The following is a 23,038-nucleotide window of genomic DNA, read 5'->3' as shown; positions in this document are numbered from 1 at the left end:
AGAACTTTAAACCAATCAGAAACAAGCATCACATCCATATAAATCCCTGACAGGCATAGCACTTCCTCTTTCTTTGATGCGAAAACAGTCTATGGAAACATCAAGGAACATAACGATAATCTTGGATAACTTGAATAACCGAAACTTGAACCGTAACGTGAAAGGATCCTGTTTGTCCAATTCCCTAACTATGAATGGCGATTATGCTGAAAAGAACAGAAACAAGTGAAAGGCGGTGGAAAACATGTGTCCACATATCAAGCTTAACCCCTTAAGGACCGAGGACGGTTCAGGACCGTCATCGGCATTTTTGTACTTACCCGATCGCCGTCGTTCCCCCGGCGGCGATCGGCGTTGGTCCCGGTGTGGGGAGACTGCCTGCAGCCCAGACAGTCTCCCCATGGCGGATTAGGACCCCTGTGGCCATGTGATCGCCCAACAGGGCGACCACATGGTCACAATAGGTGTCCATGTGTCTGCCTGCAGGGGGACTGTCTGTGCTGACAGGCAGTCTCCCTGCATGTGTAAAATCCTAAAAAAAATTAAAGTTAAAATGAATAAATAAAAATAATAATTATATATGTGTATATATATATATATGATATATAGACGTATATTATATATATATAATATACGTCTATATATCATATATATAATGTCATACTAAGTGTATTTTTATATTAATATGTACATATATTAATATAAAAATACACTTCTAATTAAATTACACACGTGTATATATATATATAATAACTATATATATTGTATATATATATTATTATAAAATACAAATAATAAGTAATTTAAATTAAATAAAACAAATTAAAAATAATAATAAAAATTAAAAAAAAAATATTTTTCTATATGAAATTTTATTCTAACTGTATTTTGATATTAATATATATATATATATATATTTATATCAAAATACACTTAGAATGAAATTGTGTATATATATCTATGTATATATAAAAAATAAAAAGAATACGAAATATACATATGTCCATATACAAAATTACATAAATAATTATATAAATATACACGTAGACTTCAAATATATAAATATGCATATATATTTAAAGTCTACATGTGTATTTATGTAATATTTTTACATAATTAAGTAATTTTATTGATTGCAATTTAAGGGACCTGCCTGCCAACCCAGGTCGAAAGTCCAGAGAATTTAATTTGTTAGCACTGTATTTTACCCTGTAACGTTCTACGACACCCTAAAACCTGTACATGGGGGGTACTGTTTTACTCGGGAGACTTCGCTGAACACAAATATTAGTGATTCAAAACAGTAAATCATATCACAGCGATGATATTGTCAGTGAAAGTGACTTTTTTTTTATTTTTCACACACAAACAGCACTTTTACTGATGATATAATTGTTGTGAAACATTTTCCAGTTTTGAAACACTAATATTTGTGTTCAGCAAAGTCTCCTGAGTATAACAGTACCCCCCATGTACAGGTTTTATAGCGTTTTTGAAAGTTACAGGGTCAAATATATGGGTCAAATATTTTTACATTGAAAATGGCCAGGTTGGTTACGTTGCCTTTGAGAGCTTATGGTAGCCGAGGAATGAGAATTACATCCATGATGGCATACCATTTGCAAAAGAAGACAACCCAATGTATTGCAAATGGTGTATGTCCAGTCTTTTTTAGTAGCCACTTAGTCACAAACATTGGCCAAAATTAGCATACAATTTAGTTTTTTACTTTTTTCATACACAAACAAATATGAACGCTAACTTTGGCCAGTGTTTGCGACTAAGTGGCTACTAAAAAAGTCTGGACATACCCCATATTGAATACCTTGGGTTGTCTACTTTAAAAAAAATATGTACATGTGGGGTGGTATTCAGAGATTTATGACAGATAATAGTGTTACAATGTCACTATTGATACATTTTAAAAATGTATGTTTTGAAACCGCAATATCCTACTTGTACTTATAGCCCTATAACATGCAAAAAAAATAGCAAAAAGCATGTAAACACTGGGCATTTTTAAACTCAGGACAACATTTTGAATCTATTTAGCAGTTTTTTTCAATCGCTTTTGTAGATGAGTAAAAGATTTTTCACATAAAAGTCAAAAAACATGTATTTTTTTCAATTTTTCATCATATTTTTTCATTTTTTTTTTTTTAAATTAAATTACATGAGATTATATAAATAATGGTATGTAAAGAAAGCCCATTTTGTCCTGAAAAAAACAATATATAATTTGTATGGAAACAGTAAATGAGAGAGCGGAAAACTACAGCTAAACACAAACACCACAAAAGTGTCAAAAAGATGCCTGGTCGCAAATGTACAACATCGCAAAAAGAGTCCGGTCCTTAAGGGGTTAATATAATTTAGATGTTTTAAGAATTTATAATATAAGCTAACTTGATATGAAATATCTAGACTATATCACCACAATATAAGATATTAACCTGCAAGACATACGATAACAAATCATCGATACAATACAAAGAAGCGTCCTTGCAATGTAACTCGTAATAATATAAGAAATTTAAACAATGCCTGTAATAATATCACAAGAGTATAGGGAGGGGAAAAACCCATGGAGGGAAAATACTCACCTTCTGTCATTATTAAAATTAAGATTATAGGTACACTACGTTAGCATAATCTACAATTTTATTACATGACAGGAGGCTTCCTAATTTGCATGTTTAACACTGTGGCAAAAACAAAAAGGATGCAAAAACAAAAAGGTGTGAAGTCTGGCGGAAATAAAAGACTCTGAAGGTATCCTCTCTAGTCCAATCCGCCATACGTAGAATATCAGCTAGGGAGGCCCCCGCCATGAAAGCCTGAGAAGCATCCGCCTCCCGAACCAAGTGAGCCCCGAAACACGGCTCCACTCCCACTAGGGATAAAAGCCTATGTACTGTGGTTGTAGTGACTGGCTTATACGGTTGGGTATAAGAGACCAAAAGTTGACCTGATCGGGAAGACCGAATGGGAGTAGTAACCTCTACATAGCAAAGCAAAGTGCTCACGACACAGAGACGGGAAACCCCCGGAAAAAACGTATATGACACGGACGAGGAGTCCGTCTTGGTTCTGCGAGACACCGTAAAGGTAACACCATCTGGGGATACCGAAAAACCGTCTACATCGAATGCTCGAACGTCCGCAATACGGTGAAAGGACACTAGACATCAAAGCAATGTAAGTTTGGCTGATAGTTGTCAGAGCGAGAGATCCGAGTTATCCGGCCAATTTAGAAGGAAATGAATAACCAAACCTATGTCCCACAGTCGATTATACTTCGGAGCCGGGGGTCTGGATAGTTTGATACCCCATAGTAATCTATATATCAAAGGATCTTGTCCGATCGGAGTAGCGTTAATCGGAAAGTGTGCAGCCGAAACAGCAGAATGTATCACAATAATGGAACGATACAACCGACCTGTTGAAAAAAGGGTTGATAAAAAAATTCACCACTGCGGTAACAGGTGCTGTAAAGGGATCATAGTCCCTCTCTATATACCAGCGATTCCAGGTATTCCATGCGGATATGTAGCTTTGTCTAGTACCAGGTGCCCACAAGTGCCAGCTTTATTTAAGGTAGTGAATAGGTTCACGTGCTTCTTTAGTTCATTAATGAATGAATCTCTGAACAACTGTCCGTTCGCCAGGGGGCCCATTTCCTTCTTGCCCAACTCCAGTAGTTTGGAGTCCATTTTCAGCAGCGCCGCCTTGCGTCTTTCTGCGCATATGGCAACGTTCATGTTACCCAGCATGCAAATGGCCCGTTGTTTCCATTCCCTTACGTCATGGGCATCCAGAGGAGTGCCTTGGGTGAGGGCCAGGTCAGCATAGTATGAGATCTTTGCCATTGGACTGAAATATATCCAGCAGCTTGTCCTGGGAGGCATTAAGCCCTTTCTCAATGCCCTTACGTGGGTCTCGGCCCGAACGGGACATAAGCATCACCACCGTGGTATCGAACAACGGGGTGTGGGCAATCTTGTCTGGTAGCACTGGCCTTGTACAAAAATGGCCGACCTGAATCTCGCGGTCTGCGAGATTCAAGATGGCTGCCGTTCGTGCGCAATTTTAGCCTGCGCAGTCCACGATCGCGGCCCGGACACTGGGTGTGAAAAACAGTGCCCCACACTCCCCCCACCCGCAGTACCCTGTCTGCTGGCCCCAGACCCTGTCAATAGTGGCGCGATCGCTGTGAAAACGCTGCGATGGTAGCTGAGATATTGGTGACAGGGAGGTAAGTAGTGGAAAAGCGATGATGATGATAATAATAATAATAATAATAATAATAATAATAATAATAATAATAATAAATAGTAAGGAGGGTAGACAGGTAAGGAGAAGGAGCAGGGTGAAATAAGAGTAACCAATAATAAAAAATATAATAAACAATATAATATAGTACAATTCACTCATACAGATAGAGTTAATGAGCAGAGAACAAATTACTCTGACCTGTGCCTGGCTGGAGCAGCAAAGATAGAGGAAGTGATATGCCTGTATGGGATTTAGATGGATGTGATGCTTGTTTCTGATTAGTTTAGTTTAAAGTTCTGATTGACTTGTGCTGCTGGAGGCATAAATATAGAAAGTTATGCAAAATAGGAAGCCTCCTGTCATGTAATACAATTCTCCGGTGATGATACTCAAATTAACATGTCTAAACTACAATAAATGTGCATCTGTCTGTGTTAATAATATTCACTGCTATTTTTCTAAAATAAATTTTAGTTGCATAAATTGTTATTAATATACCACCCAATATTTCTGAAAATGACCCTGGCCACACCCCCACTGACACCTCAAAAAAATCTGTCTCTCTGTTCAATTTGGAATGTTGGGATGTGTCTGTGATGGAGTATGTCTGTGTGTACTGTCTGTATATCTTTACTTGGAACAGTTACATGTTTGTGGTAAAGACGAGAGAGACACCTAACAAGGAATGAATGTAATGACTGTAATGATAGGCAGTGTGCATTATATCTACTATGGCGGCTGCTCATCTGTGATTTTACACACAACACTGAGCTGTTTATATGTTTGAGTGTATATTTCACCCGTCATTTTAAAAGTGGCACTGCCGTCCCCTCCCCCTGCAAAATTAGTATTTCATAAAGATAGAATCTTTATGGAATACTCATATTGACTGTGTTGTAATTTAACTGGAATTAAAAACCCAGTCAAAAGATATATATAGAGACAAAATAGGGACTACTTTGTCTCCGAATTTTTCCTATGCCTAACAAAGCTTGACACAGAGGAGGGTTATCGCCGGCAAGAAGTGTCAGTTCTCCAGCCGTCACCAGTGACGACTGCAGGGAATTGGCTATATGTATGGATTGTCTTGCAGAATCCTCCATAGACCTCTTTGCTGTACTCTCTCGCATGCACAAGATGGAGTCCCTGCTTCCCTAACTAACAGACTCCAGAAGCTTCAATGGATCCACTCCTCTTCCAGCCCATACTGTCTGTAAGTAAGAGTGTGTGTGTGTGTGTGTGTGTGTTTGTGTTGAGTGTCTGCCTGTGACTCTGTGTGTGTGTGACGTGACTGCCTGTGACTCTGTGTGTGTGTGTGTGACGTGACTGCCTGTGACTCTCTGTGTGTGTGACTGTCTACCGTGTGTGTGTGTAACTGCCTGTGTGTGTGACTGCCTCCCTGTAACTGTCTGTGTGTGTGTGTGTGACTGCCTGCCTGTAACTATGTGTATGTGTCACTGTCTGCCTGTGACTGTGTGTGTGCGCGTGTGACCGGCTGCCTGTAACTGTGTGTGTGAGACTGTCTTCCTATGGCTGTGTGTATGTGTGACTGCCTGTAAGTGTGTGACTGTCTGCATGTGACTGTGTGACTGTCTGCCTGTGACTGTGTGTGTGACTGTCTGCCTATGACAGTGTGTGTGATTTTCTACCTGTGACTCTGTGTGTGAGTGTCTGTGTGTGACAGTGTGCCTGCAAGTCCGTGTTTTGCTATCTGCCTGTGATTAGGGGATGCTGCCTGTGACTGTGTGCATGTGACTGTCTGCCTGTAATTGTATGTGTGACTGTTTGTCTGTAACTGTGCGAGTGACTATGTGCCTGGGACTGGACTCTGAAGACTGTTACTAATATTGTTGTATAAAAAAAATGAATTCTATTGTAAGGGGCTGAGCAGGCGCTTTAGAGGGAGAGGCAGTTTATTTTATTTTTTATTTTTTGGAAGGTGGGGTGCAGGAGTTTTATGGAACGGGGGTGCAGGAGTTTGTAGAACGGGGGCAGGACATGCGTTTTTCAAAATGTACACATTCATGAAAGTTTTAAAAATTTAAACATTAGGCTATGTCTCTCCCCCACTGGTCAGTCAGAAATGAAAGATATGGAGAAGAATACAGATCTACTTAGGCGGTCCTCCTGTTCTCTTAGCAGAGCAACCACAGCACATACTATAGTTGCCATGGTTACTCCATAGCTGATGTTTGTACCATCTCTAGTATACGAATGCAGTATTTCAGAAGTGAAGGTGTCAGTGAGGCCAGCATGTTGGTGTTACTGGACGAGGTCTTACTTACTTAAGGGAGTGTCCACAAGCATGGCAAATTAAATCCAAGTTCAAGTAGGACAAGAGGTGGGAGTTACAATAATGTAACACTCACAGTGCTGAAGATATGGCAGTACTTGATCCTGTGAAATGCATATTTCGGGTGTGCCCCCAATGCCTTTTCGTCTTACTAGATCAGAATTAAGTGAAAGTAATTTGAAATTGTACACTGAATACTTAAAAGAAAACTCTCATCTCACCTGGCCCTCTGCTCCCCCAATGGGATCTCCTTACTGAGGTGGGTGTTACACTTCTGTAACACCCATCTCCGGTCTGCTCGAGCTTTACCTTAGTTCTTCTTTGATTTGCTCTCCTTGACGTCAACATGCTTTTGAGTTGCTGTCCTTGAAATTGTTCATTTGTTTAGGCTATTTCAATAAATGTTACGTTTTAGTTTATCATGGACTGCATTTGCTTTCTACATGATTTTGAGTGTTCGCTAATGCCTTGTGATTCTGCTGAATTAGTTCATGCTGAGATTGACTACCCCTGCTTTAGATGCTGGGCTCCACTGTCCACAAACTGGTGAGCATTTATATTAATTTCAAATATGTACCTTTAGATTTTAGCTTTTTGGAGCAAATCTGTCTGGATTCTGGGATTATTTCTGGACTCCTTTTTGGTTTTGTGTGTAGTACAAAGCTGCAATGGCAATATGTAGCTATTACTATCCTAGACAAGGTATACTAGATCATTTAAAAATCTAATGCTGTGTTCTACTCTGTTTTAAAGGGACACTATAGTCACCTGAACAACTTTAGCTTAAAGGACCACTATAGTGCCAGGAAAACATACTCGTTTTCCTGGCACTATAGTGCCCTGAGGGTGCCCCCACCCTCAGGGACCCCCTCCCGCCCGGCTCTGGGGAGAGGAAAGGGTTAAAACTTACCTTTATTCCAGCGCCGGGAGGGGAGCTCTCCTCTCCGCCTCCAATCCTCCCTTTCGGCTGAATTCACATGCGCGGCAAGAGCTGCGCGCGCATTCAGCCGGTTGCATAGGAAAGCATTTACAATGCTTTCCTATGGACGCTTGCGTGCTCTCACTGTGATTTTTACTGTGAGAATCACGCTAGCGGCTGTCAATGAGACAGCCACTAGAGGATTTAGAGGCTGGCTTAACCCTTATATAAACATAGCAATTTCTCTGAAACTGCTATGTTTATATAAAAAAGGGTTAAACCTAGCTGGACCAGGCACCCAGACCACGTCATTAAGCTGAAGTGGTCTGGGTGCCTAGAGTGGTCCTTTAATGAAGGCAATTTTGGTGTATAGAACATGCCCCTGCAGCCTCACTGCTCAATCCTCTGCCATTTAAGAGTTAAAGCCCTTTGTTTATGAACCCTAGTCACACCTCCCTGCATGTGACTTGCACAGCCTTCCATAAACACTTCCTGTAAAGAGAGCCCTATTTAGGCTTACTTTATTGCAAGTTCTGTTTAATTAAGATTTTCTTATCCCCTGCTATGTTATTAGCTTGCTAGACCCTGCTAGAGCCTCCTGTATGTGATTAAAGTTCAATTTAGAGATTGAGATACAATTATTTAAGGTAAATTACATCTGTTTGAAAGTGAAACCAGTTTTTTTTTTCATGCAGGCTCTGTCAATCATAGCCAGGGGAGGTGTGGCTAGGGCTGCATAAACAGAAACAAAGTGATTTAACTCCTAAATGACAGTGAATTGAGCAGTGAAATTGCAGGGGAATGAACTATACACTAAAACTGCTTTATTTAGCTAAAGTAATTTAGGTGACTATAGTGTTCCTTTAAGGGAATGAGGAGAACCCTAAATAAAAAAATAAATCAACTTTATTCAATAATACAAATACATGTGCACAAAACCCTTGAATAGATCAAAAAGGCATAATAGATCATCAGACTACATATCCCAAATAGTCTGTCTATATATACATGTTCACATATATCCCACAAATAAATGAATTAAATAAACAAAACACACAATATCAAAAGAGAAATAATAGAATGCCTAAATTTACAAATAGGACTGAACTAACATATAATTATCAAGCTGATAAGTAACATGAAATACAATGCCATGTTCTACTCTTTTCTAAACACCATGCAAGATGGTAACAGACCATTGGGTTACTTTATATAAAAGTATATATCCCTGCGACTACTGCTGATGGAGTTCTGTTAAAAGTCCACCACAATGGTCAGGAAAGAGCAGAGTACAGGTAAACAGATAATTCACTAAGCACCAGATTTTGTCTAGATGGACAAAGTTTGGTGAAAATGACTAGATTACAATCGAACTTGCCATTCTCATATTTACTAATTGTAAATCCAGGCCAAAATTCTGTTATGTCTACTAAATTAGCACAATTCAGTTTGTTCCGTTCAGTGTCAGATTTCTGCCAGATACAGACATATAAAGTGTATAAATTCAATTGGCATTCAGTAGGTGAATTTATTGAAATCTGAACTAATTGACCACTGGCAACATATTATATTTTTGGCCGGGAACAAAAATTAAATACCTCCTCATGAGAGTTAAATGTGTGATGCCTGACCAGGTTTTGCTTGCCAGCTACCACAAACACTGTAAAAAAAATAAAATGAATAAACGCATATGGGTGTCAATATCACCTCCATATAACTATCAGGAGTATAATATTACTCATATGCTGCCGCTCAACATGGGTGGGGAAAATCTACTAAATGGTTGGTAGCCAGCAGCTGCTGTACCGTAAATGCCCCATCCCCTAGGCCAGTGATGGCGAACCTTTTTGAGCCAGAGTGCCCAAACCGCAATACATGCCAACTTTTTTTTCCTTAAAGTGCCAACACGGCAATTAAATCCAAATACTGGGGTTTAAGTTTAGAAAAAACAACTCGTACTGTTGTCCGAACTAATAACTTTTGTTTTAAAAGAACACAGAGAGTTCAATGATACAAATTTTAAATAATGATATAAATAGATAAAATTAAGCTTATATTTATTAGTATCTCCAACAAATGAAATACATACACACACAGACTGCTGAATACATACAGTCTGCTGAATACACACACACACACAAGACTGCTGAATACAGAGACTGATGAATACGCACACACAGTCCGCACGGAGTTTCTGTTTCCTGTTACCGGCCGGACTGACAGGAAGTGCACACTGAGCGTGCACCTTCCTATCACTCCGGCCGGGCACAGCGGAACGGAGAGCAGCTCGGCCACGCTACAGGGGTGGGGGTAAGAAGGGGGGGTAAGAAGACAGGGGGGGAGTAAAAAGAGGGGGGAGGGGGTTAAGAAGAGGGGGGGTAAGAAGAGGGGGTGTAAGAAGAGAGGGAGGGGGGAGTAAGAAGAGGGGGAGGGGGGAGTAAGAAGGAGGTAAGAAGAGGGGGAGGGGGGAGTAAGAAGGAGGTAAGAAGAGGGGGAGGGGGGAGTAAGAAGGGGTAAGAAGAGGGGGAAGGGGGGTAAGAAGAGGGGGAGGGGGAGTAAGAAGAGAGGGGGGGCAAGAGGGGGGTAAGAAGAGGTGGGAGTAAGAAGGGGAGGGGGGAGTAAGGGGAGGAGGAGTAAGAAGAGAGGGAGGGGGGAGTAAGAAGGGGGTAAGAAGAGGGGTGAGTAAGAAGGGGAGGGGGAGTAAGAAGAGGGGGAGGGGGGAGTAAAAAGAGGAAGGGGGTAGGAAGAGGGGGGAGGGGGTTAAGAATAGAGGGAGGGGGAGTAAGAAGAGGGGGGTTAGAAGAGGGGGAGGGGGGAGTAAGAAGAGGGGGGAGTAAGAAGAGGGGGAGTAAGAACAGGGTTAAGAAGAGGGTGGGAGTAAGAAGAGGTGGGGAGTAAGAAGAGGGGGGGTTAAGAAGAGGGGGAGGGGCGGAGTTAGAAGACGGGGAGGGGGAGTAAGGGGGGGGAGAGAGGACCCGGGAGCTCAGCCTGCAGCTCCTCTGGGTCCTTCTTGCGCGAGCACAGAGCGTTGCCGCGGTTCCCACGGCAACGTTACGGCTCTTACAAGAGTAAACTCTAGCCCTGGAGCTACGGGCTAGAGTTCACTCTCAACTCTGTGACCACCAGGGATTCCTGGTTGTCACAGTGGTGAGAGTGAACTTTAGCCCCATAAACACACTGCCTCCACACATACACACACACCATACACATTCACACACTGCCCCCACACACCATACACATTCACACACTGTCCCCCATACACACACACTGCCCCCACACACACCATACACATTTACACACATTGCCTCACACACACACCCATACACTGCCCACCCATACACACACAGCCCCCCATACTAGCATTGCCACACACATACACAGCCCACACACCTTACACATTCACACACTATACCCCCTCACACACACTGAACCTTTCACACACACACACACTGCACCCCTCACACATTGCACCACTGCTCCTATACCCTACTACAGCATCATATCCCAGCAGACCCCAGGTAAGTTGTCAAACTGTTCTTAAACGGTTTGACTACTTACTCTGGGAGGGGGGCCCGGCCCTCCTGGCACCATAACCACTACACAGAGCAGTAGTGGTTATTGTGCATGGATTATTTCTTTAAATAATCTACAAGTGCCCCAGTAGCCAGCAAGCCAGCCAGCCCACAGGCCGGCCTGCCAGCCAGCCCACAGGGGACCTGCCAGCCAGCCCACAGGCCGGCTAGCCAGCCAGCCCACAGGCCACTAGTTAGCCCACAGGCCAGTAGCCAGCCCACAGGCTTACAGCCAGCAAGCCACAGGCTTACAGCCAGCAAGCCACAGCCTGCCAGCCAGCAAGCCACAGCCTGCCAGCCAGCAAGCCCACAGCCTGCCTGCCGCAGCCAGCAAGCCCACAGCCTGCCTGCCGCAGCCAGCAAGCCCACAGCCTGCCTGCCGCAGCCAGCAAGCCCACAGCCTGCCTGCCGCAGCCAGCAAGCCCACAGCCTGCCGGCAGTAGCCAGCAAGCCCACAGCCTGCCGGCAGTAGCCAGCAAGCCCACAGCCTGCCAGCAAGCCCACAGACTGCCAGCCAGCAACAGTAATTAAGGTAAGAGGAGCCAACTTGGCCTAGGTATCAGCGAGCTATGTTGTGTTGCTATATTGTGAATAGGAACCAGAGTGTTGGAGAGACCCCCCTCCAGGCCCCATTAGACTCCATTGTAGTCTCTAATGGGACCTGGAGGAAATTCTTTCTAAAACACTCTCTAAAGGACACTGAGATAGCCTCTGCTAGAATGATCCCCCCTCCATGGCCCATTAGCCCTCAATTGTAGTCTCTACTGGGGCCTCGAAGGGATTATTGCACTTTTGTTCCTTGTGTCTAAAGATTGTGTAGGGTGTGGCTGGAGGCGGTGCATGGAGGTGGGACAAGGGTGGCGCTTGCTGCGGAGTATGGGTGGGGCCTGTAAGGGGGCCCTTGATTTATTTTGCCTGGGGGCCCTGAGGGTTCTCAGTCCGCCCCTGTGTGTGTGGGTCTTTGATTGTATTTAGAAAACTGGGCAGACTAGATGGGCCGAATGGTTCTTATCTGCCGTCACATTCTATGTTTCTATGTTTCTATGTTTCTATTGTGTTTGTGTATGTCTGTGTTTATATGTGTGTGTGTATATATATATATATATATATATATATATATATATTTACACACACACACACAGAGATATACAGCTATTGTGTTATTGTGTGTGTGTGTGTGTATATAAATGTGTATGTGTTTGGTAGATAGCTCACTTATTTGGTGTCCTTAAATATTGCAATCCCACATAAAGATAACAGATAAGGGAGTTATCTACTAAACAACTGAAATTAAGAAAATGGCTTTTAAAATTTTGATCTTTTAGCTGTTTAGTAGATAATTCCCTAAATGAATGCCCTTATGTTAGATTTCCATATTTAAAGATACTAAATTAGGGTGCTGTTTAGCAGATAGCTCCCTTATTTAGTGTATGGCAATCCCACGTAAGTAAAGCAAATAGGGGAGTTATCTAATAAACAAAGATCGAAGTTAAGAGGTGTCAGCCAGCCCACAACAAGAAATCTGGGTGGCTAATGTGAATTAGATGCAAATTTGTTGACTGATGCCAATGTGCACTGCACTAGAGTCGCCACTGTGTCTGCATGTGTGTCTGTGTATCTGTGTGTATATGTATCTGCATGTGTGTCAGTGTGTGTGTATATATGTGTGTATATGTGCATACATCTCAGAATCTCACCAACACTACACACATACACCCCTGCATTTCAACGTCAACACTACATACAAACCCCACCATGATATATAACCACACCACTGCATTCAAAAACCATAAAAATGCATGCCTGCATTCAAACACCACATACAAACACACACCCTACATTCACTTACACTCACATACTCCATACAAAAACATGCTCACATTCAAAAACATAAAAACTGCTTAGTGCTAAATACCTAAAAAAAAAACAAAAAAAAAAAAACCAATTGCGGTTGTTTTTTACATTTTAATGTTGAGGGGTGGAGGATGCTCTAGGTACGCCTCTGGTTATTGCTATGATTGAGTTCTGTCTGTGTTTCACTAATATAACTAATACCCCACTCACTCATTCCTCTCAACCCCATTCAACCCAATTTGTCCTGCTAGAAAATGTTTCCCCTAGCAGAGCAATCCTCCTTTATGACGCTGATCGATACGTCATTGCAAGGACATCAGCATCAAAATGGAATGACATCTGTTACTAAGTTCCTATATTTCTTCAACAAATGAAAAATGTGCTTGTTAGTAGTCTATGATAACAGTTACAATGTGTCTGTAGGGTGCATATATTTAAATAGATTTTTCAGAAAATCTATACTTTTAGCTTTCATTTTCTTTACTGTTGTGCATAGCATGACAAGCACAAATTACATTTAAAACTAAACGGATGGTAAAGCGACCGTTTACATCAGATGTCCCAACTTGACTTGTGCACCCTTTCAGCTGCATTGGAAGAATCAAATGCCCATATTTCTCTGGGTGAACTAATCGATTCATTCGCCTCTACTTAACATATCACTTTGTTCATCCAAAGATTAACAGGCCCTTAGGTCATTTAATGTGCTGAAAGGACTTTGTCCACAAGTCTAGTCCTAACATTTTCTGTCTTTTACTTTTGCTTGGCATTTTATAAATAAATAATAATCACGACATATTCATTAAACATTTGTGTAAATATAAAAAAAAATAGTTCGATTTTTGTTTCAGATATATTTATTTATTTATTTTAACGTTTGCTTGTTAAAATACAATTATCACCTCTGGTTGACATTTGTTTATTAATAGTCAAAGGATATCAACGTAACTGAAGTAGACTCTGCATCAGTGGCAAGTGCAAATGCCAAGTAATGTAGCTCAATAGAATGCTACTTTCAATCGGAAGTTTGGCAGTAATAAGTGGACAACCATAACTTTGACTAATAATTATAATAGGGTAACTGATGACTCACCGTGCATGTGGCAGCCGTTCTCGGAAGCCCTCGGTACAGCAGATGACAAGAAGAGGGCTTATACAACTGTGTGCATATCCAAGGCAAATGGCAGCTTGATTGAGATAGAAGGCAGAGGTGGAAGGAGGTCCAGAGGAGACTAAGTTGAATAGCTGCACTGCATGAAAGGGGGCCCAACATAGAAAAAAAGCAGCAACTATAGCCAGTGCCATCCGAGTGACTCTGCGACTACGTTGTGATGGAGCCCTTTGGACTCTTCTCATGACACGTGAAAGATGATGGAGGGTGAGTGAGTAAAGCACTACAATAACTGACAACGGTAGAAGGAACGTCAGGATGGTATGCACCAATGTGTACCAATAAAGTGATGGGGGTGCTCCAGGCAGATCCAGCACACACAAGGCTACACCCTCACCCCAGCGAACTCCAGAGTACAGCAGAACAGGGGTGCTAAGCAGGAGAGAACACAGCCAGACACAACCCGTCACCATCCATGTGCAACGCACACTTCGGCGTTGTCCAATTGTGGCTGAATGCACAACTGCAACGTATCTGTCAAGAAACAGGAAACCGTATATATTATTATAATTACTGATAAACACTCTTTATCATTATATCATGCAACATATATTTGAACAAATAGTCTGAAACATAAGTTGGTGGAGATTTTTAAATTCACAATAGTTTTATAGAAAGCAGCATGATAAAATTGCTTCTTAAAGTATAAAACAGTTAGATTCAATCCTTGCCTTTGGACAACACAGTGATTTGAGATGTTCTCTCTAAAAGTAAAGTGTTATTTGTAGTCTACATTTTTATTATACTGAAGTCCACATTATTACATTAGTTGTTTATTTTACTAATATACATATGAACAATTATGGTATTTAAAGAATTAGCTGGCTAATGAGTCATGTTTATGAGTTGCTGAATGGTAGGTGTAGTTTTCAACAGTGGCGTACCTACCACGATCACTGTAGGGGGCCCAGCTGCAGCGGCGACCCCTGCAACTGTGGGCTTTGGCATACCTTCAGGGCCAGTGCACAGATGCACTGGCCTGGGGTCCGCGGATGCCAACAGGAGGGGAAAGCTGCGCCGCTCCCCTCCTGCTGTGTGTAGGCTGAGCTGTCTGACGGTAAGTGCACACTGAGAGTGCACTTCCTGTCAGACGGGTACCGTGGTGAGAAGCAGGTACAGGATGGGAAGAGGGAGAGACAAATGGAGGTGCTGGGGGGAAGGGAATAAAACAAATGGAGAGGCTGGGGGGAGAGGGAATGGGAGACATTCAAGAGCTGGGAGGGGATGGGAGACATGGAGGGGCTTTGGGGGGAAACGAGACCCATTTTAGTGGGGGAAAAAGACACATGGAGGGAAATAAGACACATGGAGGAGCTTTGGTGGTGGGGGAATAAGACACTTGGGTGGGGAAATGAGACACATGGAGCGGCTGGGGGGGAGGATGAGACACATGGAGCGACTGGTGGAGGGGGAATTAAAACACATGGAGGGGCTGGGGAAGAGGATTAGACACATGGATGAGCTGGGAGGGAGGATGAGACACATGGGTGGGCTGTTGGGTGAGACCAATGGATGGGGGGTGAGACACATGGAGAGGCAGAGAGGGAATGAGACACATGGATGAGCTGGGAGGGAGGATGAAACACATAGAGGGAGTGGGGGGGGGGTGAGACACATGGAGGGGCTGAGGGGGAATGAGACACATGGAGGGCCTGGGGGAGCAATGAGACACATGGAGGGCCTGGGGGAGGAATGAGACACATTTAGGGCAATTTTCTCACCGGCACCCAGTGATTTCTAGTTATGCCTTTGTTTTTTTGTTTTTTTAATACATTCTTTATTTATTACGTTTTCAACTTTTGCATGGTACGGGTTGTGGGTACAGAAGAGAAAAAGAAACAGAAGGGGTCGGGGAGAGGTAACATGGTTTATGCCTTTGGTTTTCAACTAGTAGGTAGTGGATTATTTACTAAAGTGAGAATTCATAGTGAACGTAAAATTTAAGGCCAAAATAGCTGAATAGATAAAAAAAAGTCAGCTGTGCTTTCAGTTTGGCTACTATTGCCTGTTTGAAATTCTCCTTAAAATCCCTTTGAATTCTCACTTTAGTGAATAACCCTGTATGTCTCTGAAATCTATTTTCCAAGCCATTTGGTACACAAAAAATAGGAACCAGGTCAAAACCTGATTACATTATTCGGACAAGTTTACACATGGAGCCACTGAGTGCACGTGCTGCATTATTGTAAATAAAGGTTTTACATACAAACATATTTGACTGATACATTTTACATTTCAAAGCCAATATTACATATGTGTGATGGACCGCCTGGTACCCTAACTGAGTATCTCTGTCAAGCTCCACCGGGACACCAGCAGCGCTCCAGCCCCTAGTCGACGCAGCTTAGCTGGAGTCTCTCTGTAGCTTCCCGTCCTGGGTACAGCTCCAAGTGATTAAGCTCTCCTGCAGAGAGTATGGCTGTATAGCCGGTTCACCCAAACACTAGCCTAGACTCAGTGAAGGGTGAGAATGAACAGGTTTTTCAGGCAAGGCACACAGAATTTATACAGAGCCCCATTATTCAATACAAGCCCTTCCAAAGATCTCTGTGCCTGTGAGAGAATTGTGTTAAATACTGATAAGCTAATTATCTCCCTGGAACAGAGAGCCAAACACAAAACATAAAAACATAAAAGTACCCCAAAGCATCATAAAAACATATAATACCCCACATGCCCTACATCCTCAAACACCCCTGATCTGCGCGCCAAAGTTGTCCAAATTGCGCTCAGATTCATGCAGTGTAAGAGAAGTGCCACCGGGGCAAAGTTCTGAGTGGCTGCACACGTGGTGATAGGCCAAAATAGTTCCAGAGCGCTTGGTGCTTTTGCATGTCAACCTTTGGGAATTCCTGTGGCCGAAATACAGGGTGCTCTGCCTGGCTCTCAGGGAGCTTTTGTTTCCCTTAGTCTCAGACACCTTTCCTCCAAAAAGCACTCTCCTAGCGGGTTGCAAAGTGGTTGAAAACCCCGAACCAACAGTTCCATAACATTCGCGGCTAAGTACCGCTAAGGTGACTGGGAACCACAAAGTCCTCATGCCAACATTAGTTCATAGTACCGCTGAGGACCGTTCATGGATTTGTTTAGGACTTTGAAAAGCCGCTTATCGGGGCTCATTCCGATACTTTCCAGCATTTAGCACTCTCATACTACATCGAAAACTATTTATGATATATTCTTATAATTTTCAAGATGTATTGAGAGTGGCTGTTGGTGGTATCAGTACTTTATACCTGCTCATGATTGTTTGACTGGAAGTTGGATCTGATTCTATCTGGTCACCCTTAATTTACAATCTATCATTGATCTGATAATACTATATTTCTAGTCCAGGTATATCCAGATTAGTTAGGCAGTTAGACGTAGACTTACCTTTTATCTCTCTTAAAGGAGCAATATAGGGTCAGGAACACAAACATGTATTCCTGACACTATAGGGTTAAAACCACCATGTAGCCACCCTGGTCACCTCTTGCCTCCCTAAAAATAGTAAAATCTTACTTGTATTCAAGTCTGGAGCTGCAGGCTTTGTCCCTGTTTCCTGTAAATCTGCCTGCTTAAAGGTAGGCAGACAATGTAATAGAGCAGCAGGAAATGCTGGCAGAATGCTTGGTTGTATAGGGAGAGGCATTTGCAGTAGAAAGAGGGAAGTGCTCATGCCATTGTACAGAACACTGGTGAGACCTCTATAGACGTTTAATTCATTTCTTTCTTACTTTACTACTCATTGGGGTATAGCTTTGACTATAATTTTGGGTTTATACATTTAAGTCTATCTTTCTTTACAAATCTTGTTAAAAACTGTTTAGGCGATATTCCCCTGTATATACCTGTGTTTAATTCAGCTACTGATGCTAACTTTTTTTGTTTCACTGACATTTTGTTCACATGCTCTTCCTTCAAGCTTAGGACAGATTTTGTTGAATACACGGTTGCAAATGTACATGACTAACATTGTTGGTTCACAACTGTTTTGAATCATTATATGCATTAGCCATCATATATGGCCTTGTTTATTAAGAATGCATATTATATGGATATGCATACTTTTTGCACCTACTGACCTAGTTGATATTATCTATATCACTTTACCTTATCCCCCTTTTTGTATATATTTAAGGTTTATTTAGTTTTGTTGTATTTTTTATTTTGACTTAGAATAAAAGTTATGTTTTAGCATTTCACTATTTTGTATTTTACAAGAACAGTATATTTCTGTTTATGGATTTGTTAATGCAAACGGCCGCCAGGGAGCTACCGTTCAGTTCCATTCGTGAGAAGGGAAAGTGCCGAACCAGGGGCACCAATGGGAAGCTGCTAATGGCGTCACGGTAACTCCCGAACGGGGTCTCCGACCTGGACCACAGTTATTATTATTATTATTATTATTATTATTATTATTGCCATTTATATAGCACCAATAGATTCCGTAGCACTTTACAATATTAGGGGATTTAACTATAAATAGGACAATTACAAACAAACTTACAGGAACAGTAGGTTTAAGAGGACCCTGCTCAATCGAGCTTACATTCTATAGGAGGTGGGGTGTAAAACACATTAGGACAGTAATTTGCAATCAAATAAGGTGGGCTGCTCTTTAGGAGAGGGCAAGAGACAGGTATGTGAGGTAGGGGTTAGTCTTGGAGGCCATAAGCTTTCCTAAAGAGATGGGTTTTAAGGCACTTCTTAAAAGATACAAGACTAGGGGAGAGTCTGATGGCGGTAGGCAGGCTATTCCATAGGAAGGGAGCCGCCCACGAGAAGTCCTGCAAGCGCGAGTTGGCCGTACGGGTGCAGACAACGGACAGGAGGCGGTCATGGGCAGAGCGGAGAGACCGAGAAGGGACATACCTATGGATCTGTGAGGAGAAATAAGAGGGGCTAGAGTTGTTCAGTGCTTTATAGGTGTGAGTTAGTACCTTGAATTGACTCCTATAGCATACAGGAAGCCAATGTAAGGACTGGCAGAGGGGTGAGGTGTGAGAGAAATGACTAGAGAGGAAAATCAGTCTAGCAGCAGCGTTCATTACGGACTGTAGGGGTGCAGTATGGCTTTTGGGAAGACCAATCAGGAGAGGGTTACAATAAGCCATGCGGGAAATTACTAGAGCATGGACAAGCTCCTTGGTAGTATCTGGTGCAAGAAAGGGGCGGATGCGGGATATGTTTTTAAGATGGAATCTACAGGATTTGGCAACATGCTGGATGTGAGGCTCAAAGGTGAGACCAAGACAGCGTGCTTGCAAGGATGGACTGATGTTGGTACCACAAACTTGAAGGGAGAGCGAAAGAGGAGGATCAATATTAGGAGGAGGAAAGACAAGGAGCTCAGTTTTTGAGAGATTGAGTTTCAGAAAGCGGGAGGACATCCAGTCAGAGATGGAAGAAAGGCAAGCAGTGACACGTTGCAGGACGGCAGGGGAGAGGTCCGGGGAGGAGAGATATAGCTGGGTGTCATCAGCGTAGAGGTGGTAGTGGAATCCAAAAGAGGTAATAAGTTTGCCAAGAGAGGCAGTATAAAGAGAAAATAGAAGGGGACCAAGGACAGAGCCTTGGGGGACTCCAACTGAGACAGGACGAGGTGATGAGGTATCATTAGAAAAAGAGACTCTGAATGAGCGTTGGGAGAGATAAGAGGAAAACCACGAGAGGACAGAGTCACAGAGACCAAGCGATTGAAGAGTTTGAAGAAGGAGAGCATGATCAACGGTGTCAAAGGCCGCTGAGAGGTCAAGAAGAATAAGTATGGAGTAGTGGCCTTTGGATTTAGCTGTGATTAGGTCGTTAGTAACTTTGATAAGGGCAGTCTCTGTATAGTGGAGAGGGCGGAAGCCAGATTGAAGGGGGTCAAGGAGAGAGTTGGAATTGAGGAAATTAGCTTCTTTACAGAAGCTTTGAAGCTTTGAGGAAAAAGGGAGCAGGGATAAGGGACGGTAGTTAGAGGGGGTGGCCGAGTCGAGGGATTTTTGTTTTTAGTATAGGTACTACAGTGGCATGTTTACGGTCAGCAGGGACGATGCCAGAAGAGAGAGAGCAGTTGAAGATGTGGTTTTTTTTTTATTCTTTATTTTTGTAGTGCATATGATGTTAACATACAGGCACGTGGTACCCCAAAGGCACTCCGCATGCACATTTCAAAGACAGAGTGTATTACATGGAAAGCAATTGAGTACAGTAGAACAATGCACTATTTTTTATATATATATAAACATGTTTAACTCGTAGTGTATTAGAAAGCTTAAACAGCTGTAACACGTTAGGGCTAGCTTTGCCATCTTGGAGGGATATCCAAGGAGGAAGGGTATCCAAGGAGAAAAGCAGCCGCTCCATAACCTTGACCGTGAGCAACAATATGACAAATCATGGCAACCATCAGAGGCATTAAACAAAATAATAATAACAATAGTGGAAAAATAATACAGAAATTAAGTGCAATCTACAACCTCGCTGGTATGAAATACAACTGGCTTATACCCTGATTGCTTTAGGTCGCTTGTGAGTCCGCTTGTGGTGTTCAGTTTACGTCGTGTATAGGCCCTGCAGAGTGTTGTCGCCCAGTACCCGAAAGAAGAGAGTATGTCACACATATTAAACATTCAGGTTTAGATGTTGCTCGTAAGGTCATGCGGCCTAGTTAAGATGTGGGCATGACAAACTGTACAATAGTATAACTCGCTAGAGTCGCAGTGGGAGGCCTTCTACTCAATATCCTATAGGATCATAGTAGGTGGTTGTTTTGTCTCTGTGGGGCCCTGATAAAATTTCAGTGGTCTATGCGAGAAACTAGTCAGTCTTACATGAAATGTTATGACGGCATGCGCCTACATAATGGTATACAATACAACGTAGCTCGGGTTCGCCACCATGGCTAGTAAGGGAAAGGTGCGAGGCCGAGCTAGAAAGTTACTTGTGTGTGCATTTAGGTGTGCCGAGTGTAACGGGCGCATCCAGCCACAATAGTATGCTTAATCATCGTATTAACAAACTCAGTAACCAAGCGGGGTGAGCGTTCTTTTTATGGCAGCGGCTAGACTCGAAATGGTACTGTGAATTTTTACGCTTAGACATTGCTCAATCGTGTGTATAGTTATAGTAAGTAGTTAATTAGGCCTCTATGCAGGCTATTCAATCAGGTCTAGCTCCCAGCGATTGGTACTTATGCTGGTATAGATTGTTTAGCTAGCAAGATACATCTGCAGTATTGTTGCTTGCCTGATTAGTTATGCATGAACAAACATAGAGAAACATGCTGTAGAAGGACAGAAAATTTACATTAAAGATTAGCTCGACATTTTAAACGTCTTACACAGAAACAAGGTGGGAGAGAAAAAAAAAATAAAATAAGAAAAAACTAACAATGGTAAAACGGCAGGGTCTAGAGTGTACTTGTTAGTAATGGCAATAAGAGCGTCCCAAGTCCCATTGTGTGTCTAGGTAGGTAGCTGGGCAACGGGTAGTTGTAAGTCCTCACCCGATGCCGCTGGTGTGCTTCTGGGGGTAGTCTTGCATGTTGGTTCGCGGTGGGCACTGACTTTTTCGTCCCTCATCGTGCGGTCTGCGCCAGGCTGAGGTAAGGGTTGATGTCTTGCTGTTCTGGCGGTTGGCGCGGCTGCAAGCGAGGAACCGCTCTGAGCTTGCCGTTGCTTGGAGGCTGCGGTGTTCGGAGGACACTAGTGCTGCTGAGTGGTAAGCGGGTCGGGTTTGTCTGGCAGTCTCGCTCAGTTGTGTGCAAGGGTGGGTGATGGTGCTTGTGGAGTTAACCTCTCCTTCCCGCCATCCGGCTCTCCGGCACAGTCTCCGTCTGGCTGCTGCTCTGGGGGCGCGATGCGAGTGTCTGCACAAGCGGCGCCGGGTGGCAGGGCGGATCCATGCCGCCGTTTCCTTCACTGCTAGTCGGAATGACCGACCCCTGTTGTGGTATTGTGCCCATAGGTTGGTGCAGAGCCTCTGAAAGAAGTCGTGGACAAGTTTAGGTGGCTTTATGAGGGTGCTTTGCTTCGCGGGTCTCGTGCAGGCCGCCATCTTGTTTGGGCCTTTGCGGACTCGGTTGACCGCTGGTTCCGTTGCTTGGTGAAGCCAGTGGCTGGGGTAGTCGTGATACAGGCTGAGTGGAGCTGGGATAACCCCCTGGGGGGGGGAGGGGGAGGTCCGATACTTCGGGTATCGCTTGTTTTGATGGGCCGGGAGAGCGGCCGTCTCTCCCTTGCCCTGTACTGAGTAGGCCCCAAGACTCTGCTCCGAGAATTCTGCCGGCATTCAGGCTTGTGAGGTGTCCCCCGGTTCCCCAGACTCTGTAGTCCACAGTGAGGCAGGTAAGGGTTCTGGGTTGGGTGTTTTACCCCCTATTTTAGGCAAGATTCCGGATCAGGCTCGGGAGCTCACAAAAAGCATGTCTGTCCAGCTTCCCGGTCAGGCTCCGCCCCGAAGATGTGTGTTAAAGAAGGCACAAGACAAGTGGAGAGAGATCTGATAAGGTGAGATGGGACAGGATCGAGTGGGCAAGTGGTGGGGCGAGAGTTGCAAAGAAGAGCAGACACCTCTTGGTCAGTAGCTGGGGAGAATGTCTGAAGGGTAGGAAAGGCATGGTCTATGTGTGGTTGAGAAACAGAAAGGCAAGGAGGGGAGAATTATTTCCTTAGCTGTTCAATCTTGTCAGTGAAGTAACATGCAAAGTTATCAGCAGTAAGGTTAGTTTGGGGGGTGGCCACAGCAGGGCGAAGAAGAGAATTAAAGGTGTCAAAGAGACGCCTGGGGTTGCGGGAACATGAATTTATGAGAGAGGAAAAATAGGACTGTTTGGCAAGGGCAAGGGCTGCACTGTATGAACACAATATGAATCTATAATGGAGAAAGTCTGATTGGGTGCGAGACTTCCTCCAGGAGCGTTCAGCACAACGGGAGCATCTGTGCAGGTAGCGCGTTGATTTAGTATGCCATGGTTGGGGGAG

General features: G+C 43.3%; 1 protein-coding gene across 1 annotated transcript in view; it reads right to left on the bottom strand.

The window, feature by feature from the left end:
* The window catches only part of LOC134603004 (melanin-concentrating hormone receptor 1-like), a 103,458-nt gene that overhangs the window by 3,970 nt on the left and 76,450 nt on the right, over positions 1-23,038 (bottom strand). The window contains exon 2 of the mRNA XM_063448550.1: positions 14,007-14,558. Within this exon, the coding sequence (XP_063304620.1) occupies positions 14,007-14,558 (552 nt within the window). The remainder of the gene's footprint in view (positions 1-14,006; positions 14,559-23,038) is intronic.

The sequence above is a fragment of the Pelobates fuscus genome, chromosome 3, assembly GCF_036172605.1.
Source record: "Pelobates fuscus isolate aPelFus1 chromosome 3, aPelFus1.pri, whole genome shotgun sequence".
Lineage (NCBI taxonomy): Eukaryota > Metazoa > Chordata > Amphibia > Anura > Pelobatidae > Pelobates > Pelobates fuscus.
The sequence above is the reverse complement of the archived record's forward strand: the minus strand, read 5'-3'. Positions and strand labels throughout refer to the sequence as shown.